General features: G+C 39.1%; 1 protein-coding gene across 1 annotated transcript in view; it reads right to left on the bottom strand.

Annotated features, from left to right (window-relative positions):
- Nucleotides 1–18,043, bottom strand: part of pparg (peroxisome proliferator-activated receptor gamma) — a 30,655-nt gene that overhangs the window by 2,608 nt on the left and 10,004 nt on the right. The window contains exons 2-7 of the mRNA XM_029431820.1: nucleotides 12,616–12,909; nucleotides 12,079–12,245; nucleotides 8,516–8,654; nucleotides 3,662–3,861; nucleotides 508–625; nucleotides 116–309 (exon numbers count right to left, since the gene is read on the bottom strand). Of these exons, the coding sequence (XP_029287680.1) occupies nucleotides 116–309; nucleotides 508–625; nucleotides 3,662–3,861; nucleotides 8,516–8,654; nucleotides 12,079–12,245; nucleotides 12,616–12,909 (1,112 nt within the window). The remainder of the gene's footprint in view (nucleotides 1–115; nucleotides 310–507; nucleotides 626–3,661; nucleotides 3,862–8,515; nucleotides 8,655–12,078; nucleotides 12,246–12,615; nucleotides 12,910–18,043) is intronic.

Genomic DNA, 18,043 nt, shown 5'->3' with positions numbered 1-18,043 from the left:
TGAGATGAAGAGCTAGATGTTCAGATGTTCAGGTTTACAGTGTCTTCAGATACATAGATGGTATGTATGGATTTGAATGACAGAATGGATTAGCAGCGGTATTCATGTCTCTCACCTGATCATTGAGATCCAGATCACTGAATCCTGGGATACTCTTGGCAAACTCTGTCACTTCTCTCACTGCTTCGGCCGAACGTGATTGACAGCTGTGGAAGAAACGCAGCTCCAGAGTGTCTGGTGGTTCCTCTCCGCTGATGCTCGACATTCCTAAAAATCCATACTCTGACCCCGAGTGAGCTCCTGCGAAACCTGAAATCAGATCAGACGTGCACAGATTAAAAAAGTAGATCCCTGATGAGGCGTTTGAGTTGAATGTTTTCAAAATATCTTTTGTGCAAACAGCAGCCAGAGTCTTAGGACAATTTAATTATCGGGTAATGATGATTAAAAAAAGAAAACAATGCACAAAGAGATTTGATCACATCTCCAGTATTTTGTATTTCTCACCTCCAAGTCCGGCTGTTAGGGTGGATGTCTGGTGCTGGAGCTCCTGGATGGGTACCTGCTTACAATTAATAAACTGTTCTCCTTCCATTAGAGACTTCATGTCATGGATGACAAAAGGCTGCAGGAAGAGAAGAAAAAATACAGAAGAAGAGAAATGTGTGGGAGTAAGAAAGAGCAGGTAGAAAAGGATGGGAGAAGGGAGAAGGGAGAAGAAAAGAAAGAAAGAAAGAAAAAACACATGAGCTACAGATGTAACCACATATACTGTGTGTGCATTTTGGTCATGGCTCATTCATCAGAGCTGAAAAAGCAAACACTGCACATTTCATATGTCTGATGGACAAAGTAAATTAATCTTTGCTGCAGGCGGAGGCAGACAAAAACATCATTTCCAGTAAATGAAGCATAACTAAGTTAAAGTCGCTCTTACTGTTTGATAAAACACTGGCAAAGACATGCACCGGCCTGAATGATGAATGGTACCATTCATGTACTTCTTCCTTTTTCATAGCGACGAAATGAATATTGAGAAATCCTACATGTAATTATAGTAAACAATTCTCACAAAACATTATGAAATGAATAACAATTTCTTATGTAAGTGAATGAGATGTACATGTGCTGCCTGTGCAGGAATCTATTAGTTTAAATTAGAGATGCGCCAACACCGACACTGATATCAGATATCGGTCAGATGAAAACCATACTTCTGCACCTCCTCTTTTTCGAGTTTTCAGACTTTAGAAAATCTAGCTTGTGACCGGAGACTTTGGCCAATCTCAGGTCATTTCAAAGCGAGAGCATTCCTTTTAGCTTTTCTACAAATGCAGATATGCATGTCCCTTCAGTAAAAGCCTGACACAAACAGAGGAGAACAATTATATTCCAGCACTGGCAACAACTGCCTACACTGTAAAGCAACACAAAAAAGGACTTATCAATAAGAAAGTCGGACAATATCGGCGTTTCAGAAAACATTTAGCTAGGCCTAAGACAGAGAAGGGAGGGAGGAGAGCTGCAGGATGAGGGCTGTATTTTCCAAATCTGGCTGTTTTTTTGCCTTTTCCAGAAAACTATATCCCCTGGGGTACCACTTTAATTATAATTATGTTGAAAGGTTATTATGGAATTATTTGCCCAATGATGCCAAAAATAAACGGCCTCCCCCAGCTTTAGGCTACATTTGATAATTTGTCAGTTATTGCTACTGCATCATAGTTATCCACCTTTACTGTCTAATTAATTGTACAAAGTCTTGTCTGTCAAAATCATTTATCCAAGAATGTGTAATTATTGAGGGTAAGAATTGTAAAAACAGTCTTGTTCCTTCACCTCCGATAGTGCGTCTGGAGTGCTGGTGGAGTTAAATGTTGATTAAACATTAACTCATATCAAGGCCCCACGCGTTAAAAAATGTAAATATTCTACAAAACATAAAATAATTGACTCCCAATTTGTTTCAGGAGGTTTGCTGTGGTTTAGTAAACAAACGAAGACTTCCTCAAACCAACAGATAAGTCAGTGTCATGTGGCTGCTATCGCTATGATGAACAGTCATAACAATCAGACGAAAGAGCGGCGGAGCGGCCGTGAACTCATCTGATTTCACAGAGAGAAGCAACAGAAGAGGAAAAGACTCTCGCCGCTCGTACAGTTGGTCCTCAGTTCTACAGCCAATAATAATAACAACAATGACACTAATAATTACCGAGGGCAAGAGAGCTGCAATTGGTGCATTTAGGTTAATTTACACCATTATTTTCATTATTCACTGCACATTATTCAAATCCAAACTATCATTTAATTAAATGTTAATATCTTTTTAAGTGCATGATCCATGTGCTTGGTTCTACCTACTGAAAGGTACTGACCGTTTAATTCACTGCTTTTACTTTTACTGGCAATTTATTTAATAGGTACAGTTGGTCAGACTAGAAATTCAGACTCTGATGAAGATTACTTAATCACATATTACTTTCACAATGAGTTGTCAAAACATATTGAACATTCTTTCAAAGGAAGATGATACTTCAATGATGTTTTAAAACTTTTTACCTTAATACAAACATTAGCCATTTAATAACAGTATCATGTCAGCCGTCCTGAGACGAGCCACACACGCACTGTGGATCATTATTATATATTCTCCACAGTTTTCTTTTGACTGCCACTTGTAATTCAGTTGATGTGGATATCCTGATTAGGTCTCTTTAGAATATTGAGATTTAATACTGCAAAACCTTACAAAAACACAGAAAAGTATGATATCTATATTTCCAAACTTTTGGCCAACACGTTTTCCTACCGTCCTAAATGACCAAATGTCTTAATAAATTAGTTTGACATTTTGAGTGGACGTGTTGAAGCCTTTACTGTATATATCCAGTTGCAGAGCTTGACCACCGTAATCTGAGGTGTTTTCTAACAGCCAAGGCGTGTAGAAACCAGTCAATCCACTTTTCCTGTTAGAGCAGCAATAATAGCCTGAAACGACCTCGTCTGAAATAAACTGAGCGTGGCAAAAAATATGAACACATGCAGTAAGTTGAAAAGTTTGAAATATTTTAAGTTTAAAGCTTCTAAACTCCTTCACTTCAAACTTGTTTGTCATTGTTGTTCCCAGAGAAACTGAGGGTTTCATTTCAAACTCAAAGCAGCGCAGTGGAGGAACTGTGGAGGTAATTATGTGGTATAATGCATGTGAGTGAAGATACATTTCTTATAGTCAAGAAGACTTTTTTAATGTCCTATATTAGATTTTTTTGGTAGAAAATGGGATTTATCCTCATTACTGGTTATGTCTATGCCTTTAAAACAAATGATGTATTGTTGTTTGGGTTGCTTGAGATATTTCCCAGAGTGCGGTACATTAAAAAAACTATTGACCTATATTTGACTAAAGGTCTTTAGCAGGCTCATAATATGCCTCACTGAAAACGTCATTCACTGTAGTGTACTGTGCAAAAGTCCGAAGGCTGGAATAGAACCCGGGACGTTTCGGTTATTTGGCACGCTTTGTAACAACTTGGCTACCAAGGCGCTCCTCCAGTAGAAAATTCAATAAAAGATATTTGGCTTATGCAGGCAATATGCAGCACTCCCCCACCATTACAAATAAATAGAATTTAAATAGATTTAAGGCAGTGCTGCTTACCATGTTGTCTCCGGTCTTCCCAGAGAGGATGGCCCTGGCCTTGGCCTTGGTGAGGGGGAAGTATTTCAGATAGGCCTCGTACAGATGCCGGGCCAGAGCCCTCAGATCTGCCGCCTCCGGGTGCATGTGCACCATGTCAGAAGAGAACTCCGCTAGCAGTTTCTCCTTCTCCGCCTGGGGCATTCGGCCAAAACGAATGGCTGGGAAAGGAAACAGAGAGACAGAAACACACATTAGCGCACAAAGATACAGATACAGTAAGAGCACACACAGAAACATACTGTAAGCAAGAATAATCATCCAGATTAACACATTTGTACGTAACAGACAACACATTAAATGTTGAGTCCCTCTGGAGATTTCTTAACACTTTTCTTAACATTTTCAAGGTAACTAACAAACCCTCAGTGTAATCTTCCTCCTGTCAAGTTAACACAAAACCAAAAGTTATCCAAAACAACAGTGAGGACTAATATCAGTGGACATTTTACATTCAAGTCCCGATCCTGATGAATCCTTTCTTACCATCTCAAAGCCATTTTATATGACCTCTAAAGTTCAGATAAAATTCCTGCAATGCAAGAATGTTAAGCTGCTAATGTGATGCTGAAATTAATATATACATGAAGTATACATACTGTATACGGCAGGGCTATTCAACTTCATTAGCAAGTGGGCCGAATAGGAACATCACTGGGGGTTTGTGGGCCACACAATACGTTGTCAATGAATCACTACAAATAACTCTTTCTTACAGTGGTGTTAATAGTTACTAATACATGAAATGAACTAGTCACGTGCATCCCCTTTTTTTCACTTTAATTGTATCATCTTAATTCATTACAGAAAGCAACCAGTCCATTCAGAACAGTAGGAAAGCTATGGCTACAAGGCTTCACACAGTAAAGTGCAAAATGTTGCATCTTTAAAAACAAGGAGACATGAGTTGTTTCCCAACAGGTCCATGTCCACTAATGTAGAAAGAAAGATGAATATAATAAAACAGTATTCACCACATTACCAGTAAGTAGCCCTGTTTATAATATCTTCAACACTTCCAAACATACATAAGGTGCTTTGAAAACAAGTCCATATCCATAACATGAAATACTAAATGCAAATAGAACATAGTAAAACAGTAGCATCAGACTCACAATAACACACATATCTTACACATTTTTACAATCTAACAGTAAGTAGGCTTGTTTAAATCATCATTGACGATTTTCAGGTGCGAATTTTGATGTGAATCAGGCCTTGGTTTTATTTATGCTATTCATGCCAGCCCGATTTGCAGGCAACCTCTTGCGGTCCAGAAACAAGTTCAGAAGGGCCGTATTCTCCCCGCGGGCCGCTCTTTGAATGGGCCTGGTATATGGTTTTCACAACAAGAAATAAAACAGCCCTGGTGTTGTTTTTTTGTTTGGATTGTGACCTCTTGCTGCCTAAACGTTTCACTTTATTCTGCTGCCGCCATGCTTGTTTTGCAAATTCCTAATGTTTGGACAGGGATCAATGATTCATATCGACCAGCTTATGTCCACAAAATGACCTGCTATCTCCAGCAAACAAACAACTTATTACTAAATACAGAAGCTAAACACTTTGAACAATGACTTACATTACAATATGGGAGAATTCAGTTCAGATGCGTGAAATGTTTGATTTAGCTGTCGCTCAAGAATATTGTAAAGAATCACTAAAAGAAAATCAAAGATTTCAAGAGACATACGATCACTGCTCAGACATCTTCTCTAGTCACCGCTAATAACATCATTCTGCGAAAGGAAAAATCCACTGGCACACAACTACTGTTCCTCCTGTGATTTAATGAGGCGTGTCTGATCAAGCGATTACAAAATGTAGTTCCCTTTAATGATACGTTTATGTATTTTTTATTGGTAATGATGTTTCCACAGCTCATTGCAAAGCCTGAAAAACTATCTCATACATTTTAACAAGTATCTCCTCCCTTCCCCACCTGTTGCTGCAGGTTTTATTACATGTGTGCATTTACAAATACACAGCAGGGTTGTTTTTTGTGCAAGAACGTATTTAGGATCTATTTAATGGAGTCACGCCATATTTATTATATCCTTAAAAAAAGCAAAAACATATAAGATGATGATCAAGTGATGGGTTTGCCAAATGTACAGACATATAATTGTATTCATAACTTTACATTGTATTAAAGGATTTTTTTACCGGGTGTGCAGTAGTTTTCTGTTTCCAATTACCTTCCATGATGATTATTTAAATAGGCACACCACTTTAAAAACCTTTTCAAAAGTGGTTCTATTTCTTTCAATGAAAGACAATACCTAAATTAAACTATTTTTCCAGTTGATTTCCATTACCCAAGATAGAAATGATTTATCTAAGTTGCATTAAACTTGACAAAAGTATAATGGAATCGGGATTTAATGTTGAATGTGGTGAAATGTGAAGCTAACTGGTTAAGCCTTCTTTTTTTCTGTTAGAGGAAGTCATTAATTATCCTCCATTCAAGCCTGTGCTTAGCATTTACTGTGTGAGCGTACGTGATTGTGTAATGCTGACTGTATGATGAATGCACACCTTAGGCAAATAAATACAAACTAAAGTGGCTCTACCACTTACTGGCAACAAGCCCACAGCAGTGACACAGCATGTTGGATAATCAGTTGTGGTCTATGTACTCTGAGATGCCAATTATTGATCAAATAAAAACCCTTACAGATCAAACTTTCAAAGAACCAGCTATACCTTATGAAATAACAGTAGAGTGATATGAAGGAAGGTGGAGACAGAGGGACAAAGCTTGCAAAGAGTTGACCTGCTTGCAAAGACCAAATTTGCTGGTCTACAAGGCAGTATATCTTGTCCACCAACAGTATACAAGAGACTGGGAGTACTCAACCAGAGATGCCTGTGAAAAAATCTGTCTTTTCAGCTGGTAAAAGAAGCGCACTAACACCAGTGTTCTTGAGGAAGCAAACAGCGACAGCATCGCAGTTTACATGAAGGACTCACACGAAGACGATCTCCGACAACAGGCTGCCAGAGTCAAGCAGCAAAGACAGGGGAGAGTCCCCACCAAAAAGGCTGTCCTACACTACACTTGCAGCCCCTCACTTCAATGCCCACACTGCAAGAAAGTTTGTGGTTCCAGAATTGACCCCCCAGGAGAACCAACTTCCAGTGATTACCGATGATGTATATTATGAGAGAAGAAGATACAGACGACATGTTGCTACCAGCTGTAGATGCAGACGACCCACGCAGGTGTTTTCAATGACTTATTTAATTACTCATCTTTTTAGGCTGCAGCAACTCTGGATTTTATTTCAGTGCAGGCTGGGAACAGATGTACTTTTGTTTGACGAAAGGTAAACAAGACTTTAAGAATTAAATTGTGCAAAGCCATGCTCAGAGTTTTCATGGATCACATAAAGTTCATGTATCAAAAGAGTGAACGCTGAAAGTCGTCCCACCCTAACAAGTGCAGTCAGGGAGAGTCAGGGAGTTGTCAATCAAGCGAGACCTGTGCACGCCCACACAGTCGTAGGCTCCATGCTGAAACTCACCTGGGGAGGCGGAGTCCGCCCGGGCTACAACTGAGTTGATGCGCTCTAGTGGCCAACAAAGGCTAACAAAACAAAACCATTCTACAGGTAACCAGTCGTGGGTGTGGGCAAATTGTATTATCAAGTACACAAAATCTTAAAATGTTGTACTTGGGAACGCAGGTGCTGTCGTCTGATAGCTTTTACTTTGGCAGGCGGTGCAGAGTGCAAAGTACAAATAAGTTCAAATAAATTAACTAAGTTAACACTATGTGGTGCAGTGACAATCATACCTGAGATCAGTTGCATATTTGTTGTCAGTAAACTGTATTTGGATCAACGGCCCGATCAATCAGCGTGGGAGGTGTCGAAAGTTTGTCGAGGCCGTGCAGTATTTGATGCATCTCCACCCTGATCTGGCATGTACAGGTGAAAACCTACGTGGGTGTATCATGGCTGAGAAAGACTTCAGTGGAATTTGCTCATTTTACAATTTTTGTGTTTAAATTTGAACAAGTTAAATGAACAGTTTGTGCACAACGGGTGTTGTGTAATCACTAAAACACTATAATAGCAATTGTTTGTCATTTGTAAGCTGACAATGTATCATAATAATGTTCTGTACTGTGTCTTTACTGCAAGCTTTAAGTATTTGAGCAACTTTTTTTATTTTAATCTTATTTTTAAGGTGAGTATGAAATATTTTGTGGGGGGACCACCGATGAAAAAAGCCCTTCTGGCAAACAACAATGTTTATTAATGTGACGATAAAAAGATAAAACAAAGCGTAAATAAACTAGTAAAGTTAGCCTTTGACCAATTTCATCTTTGAATCATGCTGTTGGGGTGGCAGTTATATTGCACGAGTGATGGGAACTTAAACATACAATAATGATCGAAAAACCACAGAGGAAGCAACTGGCAACATATCAGGCAGTGGCTTATATTGCTGATGCTACATATACTGTATTACCATCACACCTCAAAGACCAAACTGGCTGCAGTGCGGGGAAGTTGTATCTGTTGTTCTCAGAGGGCATCAAAAGGCTGCAAAGAGAGTTTCCTGGGCTACAAGTTCAAAGAAGAACCTTCCTTTTGAGCTACGTCGGCTTATTTATAGTGAGCATAAATGGGTGGTTCATTCGTATGTGATGAACAGGCATGAGAACCTGAATGTGCAGCAACTTGAACTTTGGTTATTGTCATGTAGTTAAGCTTTTTGTTTCACACGTAAGTTTATCTTAAAAAATAAAATAAAATGAATAAAGCACATCGTAATAAAAGGTGTGTGACAGTATCACCATCTTACCGTTGTGTGACATGCCAACATTCAGGCACTTCTGGAAGCGACAGTATTGGCATTTGTTGCGGGACTTCTTGTGAATGCGACAGTGAAGATCACAGTGATCGTACACCAACTTTAACCTGATTGTGCGTCTGAAGAAACCCTACGAGAAAGAAAGATTGACAATTAGCTCAGATATTGTCACTTAAGATATCACACGTTTGTAACATGTGCTGCACACTGTTAATTCTGCTCCTTTTGTAAGAATTGAAAGAGAGTTTGAGAAAATGGAAAAGTTGAGAGATTATTTGTGTTAGAAATAAGACAATAAAAAGATATAAGTAAAGGAGAAATCTTATGTTCTTAGCACTGTGTGTGTGCCTTATAAACACAGAACAAACTGTATATGTATTACAGCTGAGGCATGACAGGAGAAGGTGGGACAGCTAATAAATTACTACTTTTCATTTAGTTTTTACATTTTCTACTTGAACATTCATCATCTGATTTAAGTTTCTTGTTGGTAGAGTAGCTCCAAAGAGCATATATTAACTGATAGATGCAGATTAGATACCTGCTTGTTTTTAATCTATGAGGAAGTCAATCATACTGCCAAGTACAAGTGTGTTTAAAAGCAGATTGTGTTTCAGGGTGGATTTGTGTGTTTGTGTGTTTTCAACATGAGGACCAAAGGAGCCATAATACTTGTGCTTATCTCAGCTAGTAAGTATGTAGCCACGGTGAAACACACACTCCTACATGCAGTCACATGTTTGTTGATGGCTGTGGTGTTTGTCTATGTTGACTAAGAAAGCGAATGGAAAGATGAATAGAAAAAGAAAAAACTGAGGGCTGTTAACGCGACGAGGACAACTGCATTGTGTGCATCTGTACTCGTACTACGTGAAGGCTGATGTGTTTGGCATCTGCATTCCTTTGATCCACAGATGTTCCTTTTTTATTTTGTAGGTTATTTTAAGAAGGAGGAAGTTAAAGGGGGTCAAGGCTCCACCTCAATAAAGAATGTTTTCTGTTTTGAAACAATTAAGTGTTTGCCTGCTTGGCTGACCCCCTCTTCTGGTGAGTCTCCCCTGAGACTTCAGCAGAACAATGACTACTGTACCTTCATTCAGCCTCTGAAGGTACATTATGACTTAGACTAAGAGCCTTGCATCTTGTAGTAAACAGCACTGAATGTGTCAGAGAGGTGCTGGTCGTGGTTTAAGGCTGTAGTTAGTGGTTGTGTGTTGTATTATTAGGGGATAAGGGATAAGGCTGGTGATATTCTGTATTTTACTTATTGTCGACAAATCTCATGAAAAACATAAACTAACAATCCCTGTCTGTGGCTCTTCATTACTACTAAACATGGACATCCTGTTGTAGTTTTTTATCATTACGTGTAGAAATGTACTACATTTCTGTTAACACTTCATTATTACCTCCACCTCGGTTGGGTTCATTGTATTGTCCATAACTACAGGCCTGATTTTCATGAAACTTGGAGGAAGGTTGTAACATGGGCTAAGGAAGAAGCCATTAAATCTTGGAGCGGATCCGAATAACGGGGTGGTTACAGGCCTTATTTTACACTTACAGTATGGGAACGGCCTTGAGGTCTGCGCTCACTGAGAGCCCTTCTAGTTGAATCTACAATTGCATAGCTTTGCAAGATACCAATTAATTCACACTGAAATAATATTTTTTAACAATAACAGTAGAGAAGCAATGGTAAAAATACATTAAATAATTGAGTTGGTAACTACACAATAATGGCACAAAAAAAGTAATTTAACTAGTTGAATCACAACGCAAATAAAAATGAAGTTACCAGCTGGTAAAACTATTAAAAACTGCAAGTTTAATTAAATGTACTTCAAGACTCCTCAACACTGCAGTTACTGTACACCTGTCTATCACAAATATATATTATTCTATTTTATATGTTAAATTTGATCCCTATGTTTTAACCTCTGCATTACTTTATGTCATAAATTCTAATTTTTCACTTGTGTGATTTTGTTTCTATGCACATTTAACGAGCATTGTTGGAGGGAGCCTGAGATTGCATCTCCTTTATGCATGTGACAATAAATAACTTGAGCTTTGCGCTTTGGTTTGTTAGCAAGTATAGTATTTATGGCAGCAGGACGGTGTATGTGAGATAGATCCAAAATATACCACAGCGCCCACGCTCATGGTAATAAAGAAACATATTACCCAGTGTAACCTTGTGTCGCACTGATGTGTTTTTAATACTCTTTGGAGGAATAAGATATATCAGGCTTCGGCTACACAGACAGTTCTTGTTAGTGAGATCACTACGTTGTTGGTTTGGGTGTTTTCATGGCATTTGTTAACAATAAGAACAATAGAGAATATCACCAGACTTATCCTTTAAGTAATATCGTCGATTGTATTGCATTGAGTTGCATCATCCAGGTGGTTTCTGTTTTCATAGTGCATGTGAAGGTTTCTTTTCTTCGTTGATGGTATCACAGTGAAGATTTTTATTCATATAATGTCAATTAATTAATGCTGCATCACAAATATAAGACTATGTTGTATCTTTTTATTATAATACAATTATTATACCAATTTAATATTATTATTCAATAATAATACCAATTCTAATTGGACACAATCTATAATATTCTATTAAAAGTCTCAAGGTAAGAGTGGGATTTTCTTACACAGACTGTCTGGTAGCTTTTTCATTTCAGACCTGTCAAAACGTCTTGGAACCAAACTTAAAAAAGCATACGTAGCACTTTCTGAAACATGTCTTTGAAGGACAATGTAACAATGCATACTCCTCTTCTTATAATGTCTCAATGTTTCAAAGAAAATGGAAATATGTGTGAAACTTCCCCGTACTCTATTAGTTATTTATACCCAGACAGACAAACAGATCGAGGGTTGTAGGGGGCTAGGTGTGCGTCCGCTGAAGCACAAGCATATGGAGATGCAGAGTGGAAAATGTAATGGTGCTTGCGGTTAGACTGACAGACATCAAAAAGATGAAAAAAAAAATGCATTAAAGAATTATTTATTCCACCAACATGTTTCACCTGAGAGTAACACGTGGTGACAGCAGAAGGAAGACTGGCAGAGAAACAAAACTTACGCATTCGCAGTAGAAATTGTTACAAGCTTAGCTGCCGTTTCCTGGCATGAATAGATATGAGACAACAGTATGAGAGCAGAGACCTGCTGGTGGTAATGTGTCCACTCATTTTATTAAAAGGAATAAGATTTACGCTAAAATATGATAAACTTTAAAGTTTGAGATGTCTGAAGCCCCACAAAGCAGAAGGCAGTCTGCTCAGTGTGAACTGATTCATAATTGATCGAGCAAAAAGCCTTAATAATTGTGAGGACTTGTGCTTTATCTTTTTTGTATAGTAAATTTAACAAATTTGGATTTGAACAGCACAAAAAGTGAATTTGATAGAAATAATAATGGGAACAGTTGTTAGTTGCAGCCCTAGTCTGATGTAATCTAGTGTTTTAACCACTGCTTATACTTCGCCAATTTGTTTATACATCTGATTTTCATCTTTACTCCTGATTTCTTTCGGTCCTACCTTACAGCCCTCACAGGCGTGGACGCCATAGTGAAACCCAGAGGCTTTGTCTCCACACACACGACACTCGATGTTTAGCGCTGCCGGCGACATATCGTCCTGGAGCTTGGAGAACACGGGACTGTCAGAGTACTGTGGAGGCGACTCCGGCTCCAGCTTGATCATATCTGATAGCAAAAAAACATCATCAGGCAGGTAAGACCCCAAATAGGCAGAGAAATAGATAACTAAAACTTTCTTACTCCACCTTTTACATCCATTTTCATGTTTAATAATATATAAACCTATTACTATATAGGCTATAACCCCTATTCTCATGTTTTAAGCAAAAATACAAATCAATATCTTCACCAACTCTCCTCTAAATGTGGTAACTTTGATGTCAAATTAAAACTGTCTTACAGGAGGATTTGAGCAAGTTATTCAGTTTCTCTACCTCCTGCAAGTGAAAGTTGCTAAGCTTTGTGTGCATTTAATTTGCATAAATAAACCAGATAATATTAGCTCTGGTTATCCCCTTACACAGGCAGGACTTACTGTGCATGTTCAGCTCCGTCCTGTAGCTGTGCATGTTTGTGTAGTCCATGTTGGTCAGCTCTTCGTTCTGCGGTGGACTGGGGTCATAGGCCACACCGGCAGAGGAGATGGAGGATACGAGCGGGGGAGACAGGGAGGACTGGATGGAGGAGGAGGAGATGGAGGCGTAGTCTAACGTGGACAAATGCTTCATGTCGAGGGAGTGGGAGCTGTCATCCAGCTCTGACAGGTCCACGGCGCTCAGACTGAAACTAACAGGCCAGGATAGGAGCTGCTGGGTGTCGACCATGTCTACTGCGGAGAGAGAGGAAGCAGTGAAGGGACAGCTGATGAAATATTCTTTGTTGACTGTATGTGGCCTTGTTAAAAGAAAACAACACTAAAAGAACCAGAGAGAGGAGTGGAGGAAGAGGACAAGTTGGAGGATGAGATAAAAATAAAATAGTACAGAAACAGAGGAAGAGAGAAAGAAATATGACAATGAAAATATACTTGGCAAACCCACATGCTGCTCTGCACATAGTTTTAATGATTAATACGTTTGTTCAGAAAACCCCCAAAACATAACAATGCACACACACGCACTCCACACCATGATGAGTCGGCCAGCGTGTCCCTACAGTCCGTCTGCTATCTAGTAAACAGCGAGGCGGATTGTGTCACAGCGAGTACAAGACGAACTCTGGCACTGAGAAACGTCTCTCCTGCTCAAAACATCATCTTCCTATGTTTCTGTTTGGGTGGCTCGCTGTGTGATTACCCAACAAAAGGACACAGAGAGCAGTACTGTTTGAGCCTCAGTCTGTCTGGGGCCAAGGATGTAGGATTCTAGCGTTTAGAGTGGAACGGACTGCACTTTCTGAGTGTTGAATTGTGTCACTGTTAGAACTGTGCTGGCATTGAAGATTGCTGTAACATCGGCACCCTTTTCAACTTCTGGGGATATTTTTCTTATTTGTAAACCTTTAAAAACAGGTCAGAAATGTATAGTTTAATGCCCATGTTTATTCAAATGAGGGAACATGTTGTGTGGCTCACTGATGTTTTTTTATAGTCTTTGAACAACACTTAAGTAAGATCATTTCATTGTTGGTTTAGGTCTTTTCATGGGATTTGAAAAAAAAGAATGATGCATATCACCAGCATTATCCTTTTGTACTACGCAGAGAATAATGAATACATGTACCTTCATAATGTATGAAGAATTAGAACCATTTCTACCACAGAGCCCTCTAGATTTTAAGATCTTTGTTGATACAAATGAATGAAAGCTCTTCAGTCTTTCTAATACGTAACTCAGATGGTCAGACATTGTTGGAGAGAAGTGAGCCGAGATGGTCAAAGTCCAGTCATCCGAGGTTACTACAGTCCACGCGGAAGCAAAGCAAGCTATATAATCAGAGGTGAGTTTGTACAAGGTTGTTTGGTAATGCATAAATTACCGGTAGTAGAATATGTTGTATATCTGATGTATTTTATTTTTAAAGTGGCTTTTCTAAACTACAGGCCCCTTTAATTAAATTGTTTAAATTGTAAGAACAGACAGAAAATATGCTTTTCTTACCATATCCATTTGTTCCTACTGCAAACGTTCATCTATAACAATGGATAACACACATATAGTTTCATGTTTAAATTAGCTGGGGACTTTTTTTGAAACAGCTGATCGCTGTAGTTTTTAGAAAACTGTATTTGTTGCAGACTATTTCATGCTGTGGATTAATACACATTAGATACACTCGTAAGTATTTCATTCAGCAGGTACAGTGTATGTGGGATCGGCTAAGTTATCCTACAGTGCCCATGTTCATCGTAATGAAGGAACTCATCGCCCAGTATAACTGTGTGGTTCATTTATGTGTTTTTAACACAGCAGAAAAAGATATATCAGGCTTTGGATACTCAGAAGATTTTTGTCAGTAGGATTTCATGAAATTTGCTGACGGAAAGAAAAATGTTGACTGACTTATCCTTAAAGATATTATGATTGTTGTTCAAATGAAACATCTTTTCATGCAGAATCCTTTTTTTAAGGAGGGAAGTGTGTCTTTCTGAATATTTATACTGGAAACTTTCCCACGCTTTCTTTTAAAAGGAGGAAGCCATGCTTGCATTCTGACCTTGATTTAAACTAAAGAAAAGGAAAAGACAAACTAGTTTATAAATAATCAATAGAGTAAAATCTCTGTGCACTGACAAACAACCTTTTGCAACCAACACGAGTCTCAAAATAAACCCCCTCTGATCAACCTCGAGTGCCTGATTTGGAATTTTCTTTTAACAAAGAATGCGATGAATTATGCAACAACACAAAACTAAAATAGCAATACTCGGATGGCACAGCAGCACCAGGTATGGCTTGAACTGGATCCAAATTACTTGGCAAAACATCCCCGTGCAGCAAACATCCTCTTCTCTCAACTACTTATTGTTTCCTTTTCACTTGTTTGGACCGTGGCAACAAAAATCAGCAGGGGATCCACTTAAAATTCACATCGACTGTGACATTGTTTCAGAACAAGAGAAAGAAAGTGTTTGTGCGTGTGTGTGTGTGTGTGTGTGTGTGTGTGTGTGTGTGTGTGTGTGTGTTTGTCCGCAGGCTGTAGCTTCCACTGTCTTGGAAGCAGCTGCGGGGGAAAATGCTGACTATTAATAACCAGAGAAACCTGGTTATTTTCCCATTTGTTGGCCGGTTGCCAGTCAATCCAAACCTAAAATAGATGGAGCATCGGAGCAACTTGTGTCCTGGTTGGCATCAATTTATCATATGGAGATAGAAATCTATTGGGAGAGAGAGCTGAAGAGTGAGATAGATCAAGTGAAAGGGGTGACAGACAGCGAGTCCCCAGACCCCTTCAAGAAATCCAACTGCACCCCAGAGGTTTCAAGAAAAACCCCTTCTGTAGGAAATTCATGCTCTGTACTCACGTTGGTTTCACTTCCAGGCTGCAGCCGCTTTTTACTTTCTAAGTTGTCTTGAAAGCGGCTGCAGCAAGTTAAACCAACGTGCTTAAATCATGTCGTAATCAAAGGTGAAAACAAGTTTGCACTTAAACTTAAGTGTTCACTGAAACACTGTAATAGAAAGATCCACTGAACTCAACATGTCTGTATCCGTGAGTGCTGTGTGTGCAAACACCCTGTCAGACATTATAGGAAAGTGACAGATGATGAGTAAGGTTTATGCAGTGTGTATTGTGTTTGCAAAAGCGCGTGTGTGTGAGCATGAGCGTTACATGCATGCTGGTGTCTCCTGACAGTTCCACACATCAGAACTTGTATTCCAGGTTTACAATAAAGCGAGTAGGAGTACTTTCTATCAGCAATTGCCAGTCATGACATAATAACAAAAGGCCAACGGCAAACTGGCAGGCAGGTCTGGCAAGCTACTGTACTGACAAGGTGGGTTGGCGCTGTCTATGTGTGTGTGAGCCAACAATTATAGTAAAGAGTATCAACCTTTTCATGTCAAATCTTTTAAGGATATTTGAATGGACAAATGCATTAATTGAGGCTGGGGCGAAATGAACAAAAGACTGACCCACAACAGCTGTCTAGCTATAATACTGTAGTGTTAACTTCACGAGAGGCAATGCTGAAGTTCTCCCTAGTCTGAAAGCAGCAGTTAAGGAAAAATGAGCTCAAACTGAAAGATGTGAAATCTTTCCTTCAGGGACAAAGTTGCAATTTCATATTTCTTCACAAACGCTTCGATTCAGTCCAAAACGGACTGAAACAAAGGCTGGGGATCAGATTACTGCACAGAAAGTGTCTGAAGTCCTTTGAAAGTGGAGTTTTATTGATTTAATAAATTAGCTTTTCATCAGAATACATACACAAAAAGTCCAAAGAGCAACAAAAGAGAGAATACAAAGACCTCACGATGAATAAGCAGTCAGAAAATAATATCCAGTCTCATAACAGCTTCCTCAGAGGGGGGACAAGCCTTCGCGTGTCAAGCTAAGAAAATGTATAAGGTGAGGAGTAGTTAAAGGCACGAGGGGAGCAAACACAGACGTCGGGCTGGTATATTTAGTAAAGTGAGAGACAAAAGACAAAACCTGCCCTGCTACATTCTGAGGCTTTATCTTCTCTTTAGTAATAAACACTTTGCGCCCTCTCTGAGGGTGAGAACTGCTCCACTAATGTCAGAGCAGAAACACATGTTGATATTCTAGCGTATTTTGTTGGAAGTTAATTTGCTACATGAGGGTTCTTCATACATCATAAGTAAGTGAAGCAAACTGAAAGCAGGTAAATAGATGTGCCCTCTAGTAGCAGATGCTTAATGTAGCTCAGTCTGTTGCTTGACAATTCTTCTTACTGTTGCCTTTATAACATCCTGACGATAAATGATGATACATGTTGCAGAGCATTTCCCCTCGAGAGAAAGGAGTTTTTTGTTGTTGTTGTTTTTTCTGCACAGTAAGCCATATGTTATCTCACATGTCCCGTGTATATAAATGTGTGTGAGTGAGACACAGAGACAGAGAGAGAGGGAGTGAGTTAGTGCACCGAGCTTTGTGACTTCCTGACCTCTTCATGTAAAACAGCATGCGCTTCAGTGTCAGTGAGTAAAGCAAAGATATGCCCGCCAGCATGTCTGCCTCACAGCCCCACAATTTCTTTGAAAAACCAATCTTTGCCTGGTTTGTCCTGCATGAGGAATACAGAGGAAATATCACATGCTGTGATAATGCTGTGCTTTATTTGCAAGAAGCTGATTTTTACCAAAAGAGTTATTCAGCAGACACCCAGTACCAGCAGTGTATGAAAAGCTGCCTGCCTCACTCTTCAGGAAATTAGCACTTTTTTTTAACTCTCAGTATGGGCAGAATTACCTGAAAGGGCCTTCCCCTTCTGTACATACATGATCAAACACAAGAGGAATGGAAAACAAAGTCAGAGGCAGAGCCAGAGGTCTGGACTACCCTCGCGTCAGAAACGAGAGTCTACTCGTGTTTAAAAAACCCACATGCTCGTTTGGTAATGAATCTACTCATGAAACTTCAAAGTTTGGAACAGTGGGATGTTAGAAACCATAATCTCTTTCTGCTTGGCGAAGCTCTGAGTAAAAAGCACCCACTCTCTGATTTCTAATTGATTTTATGTCAAATCTTTGTGTTTCAGCTTCCAAAGCTAGAAAAGTGGAGCACTGATAAACATCAGGTCAACCTGAGGTCAGATTAAGGGGGCGGCAACACTTCTTACAAATGGGCACAAATGAAAGAAAATGTGCCCCGTTGCACATATTTTACAAACATGCACACACAGGTTTGAATTATTATACAGTTGAGAATATTCTTAAATCTTAAAATATCACAGCTACTTTATGTCAATTTGTTTTACTACTGAACTGGTTTGTGCACTTACACAAAAAAAAACACAAGAACACAAAGTAAAAGACAGAAGACTGTCTGTAGAGCCA

The sequence above is a fragment of the Cottoperca gobio genome, chromosome 5, assembly GCF_900634415.1.
Source record: "Cottoperca gobio chromosome 5, fCotGob3.1, whole genome shotgun sequence".
In the NCBI taxonomy this organism is placed as follows: Eukaryota; Metazoa; Chordata; class Actinopteri; order Perciformes; family Bovichtidae; genus Cottoperca; species Cottoperca gobio.
This window is presented reverse-complemented; position numbering and strand designations above follow the sequence as displayed.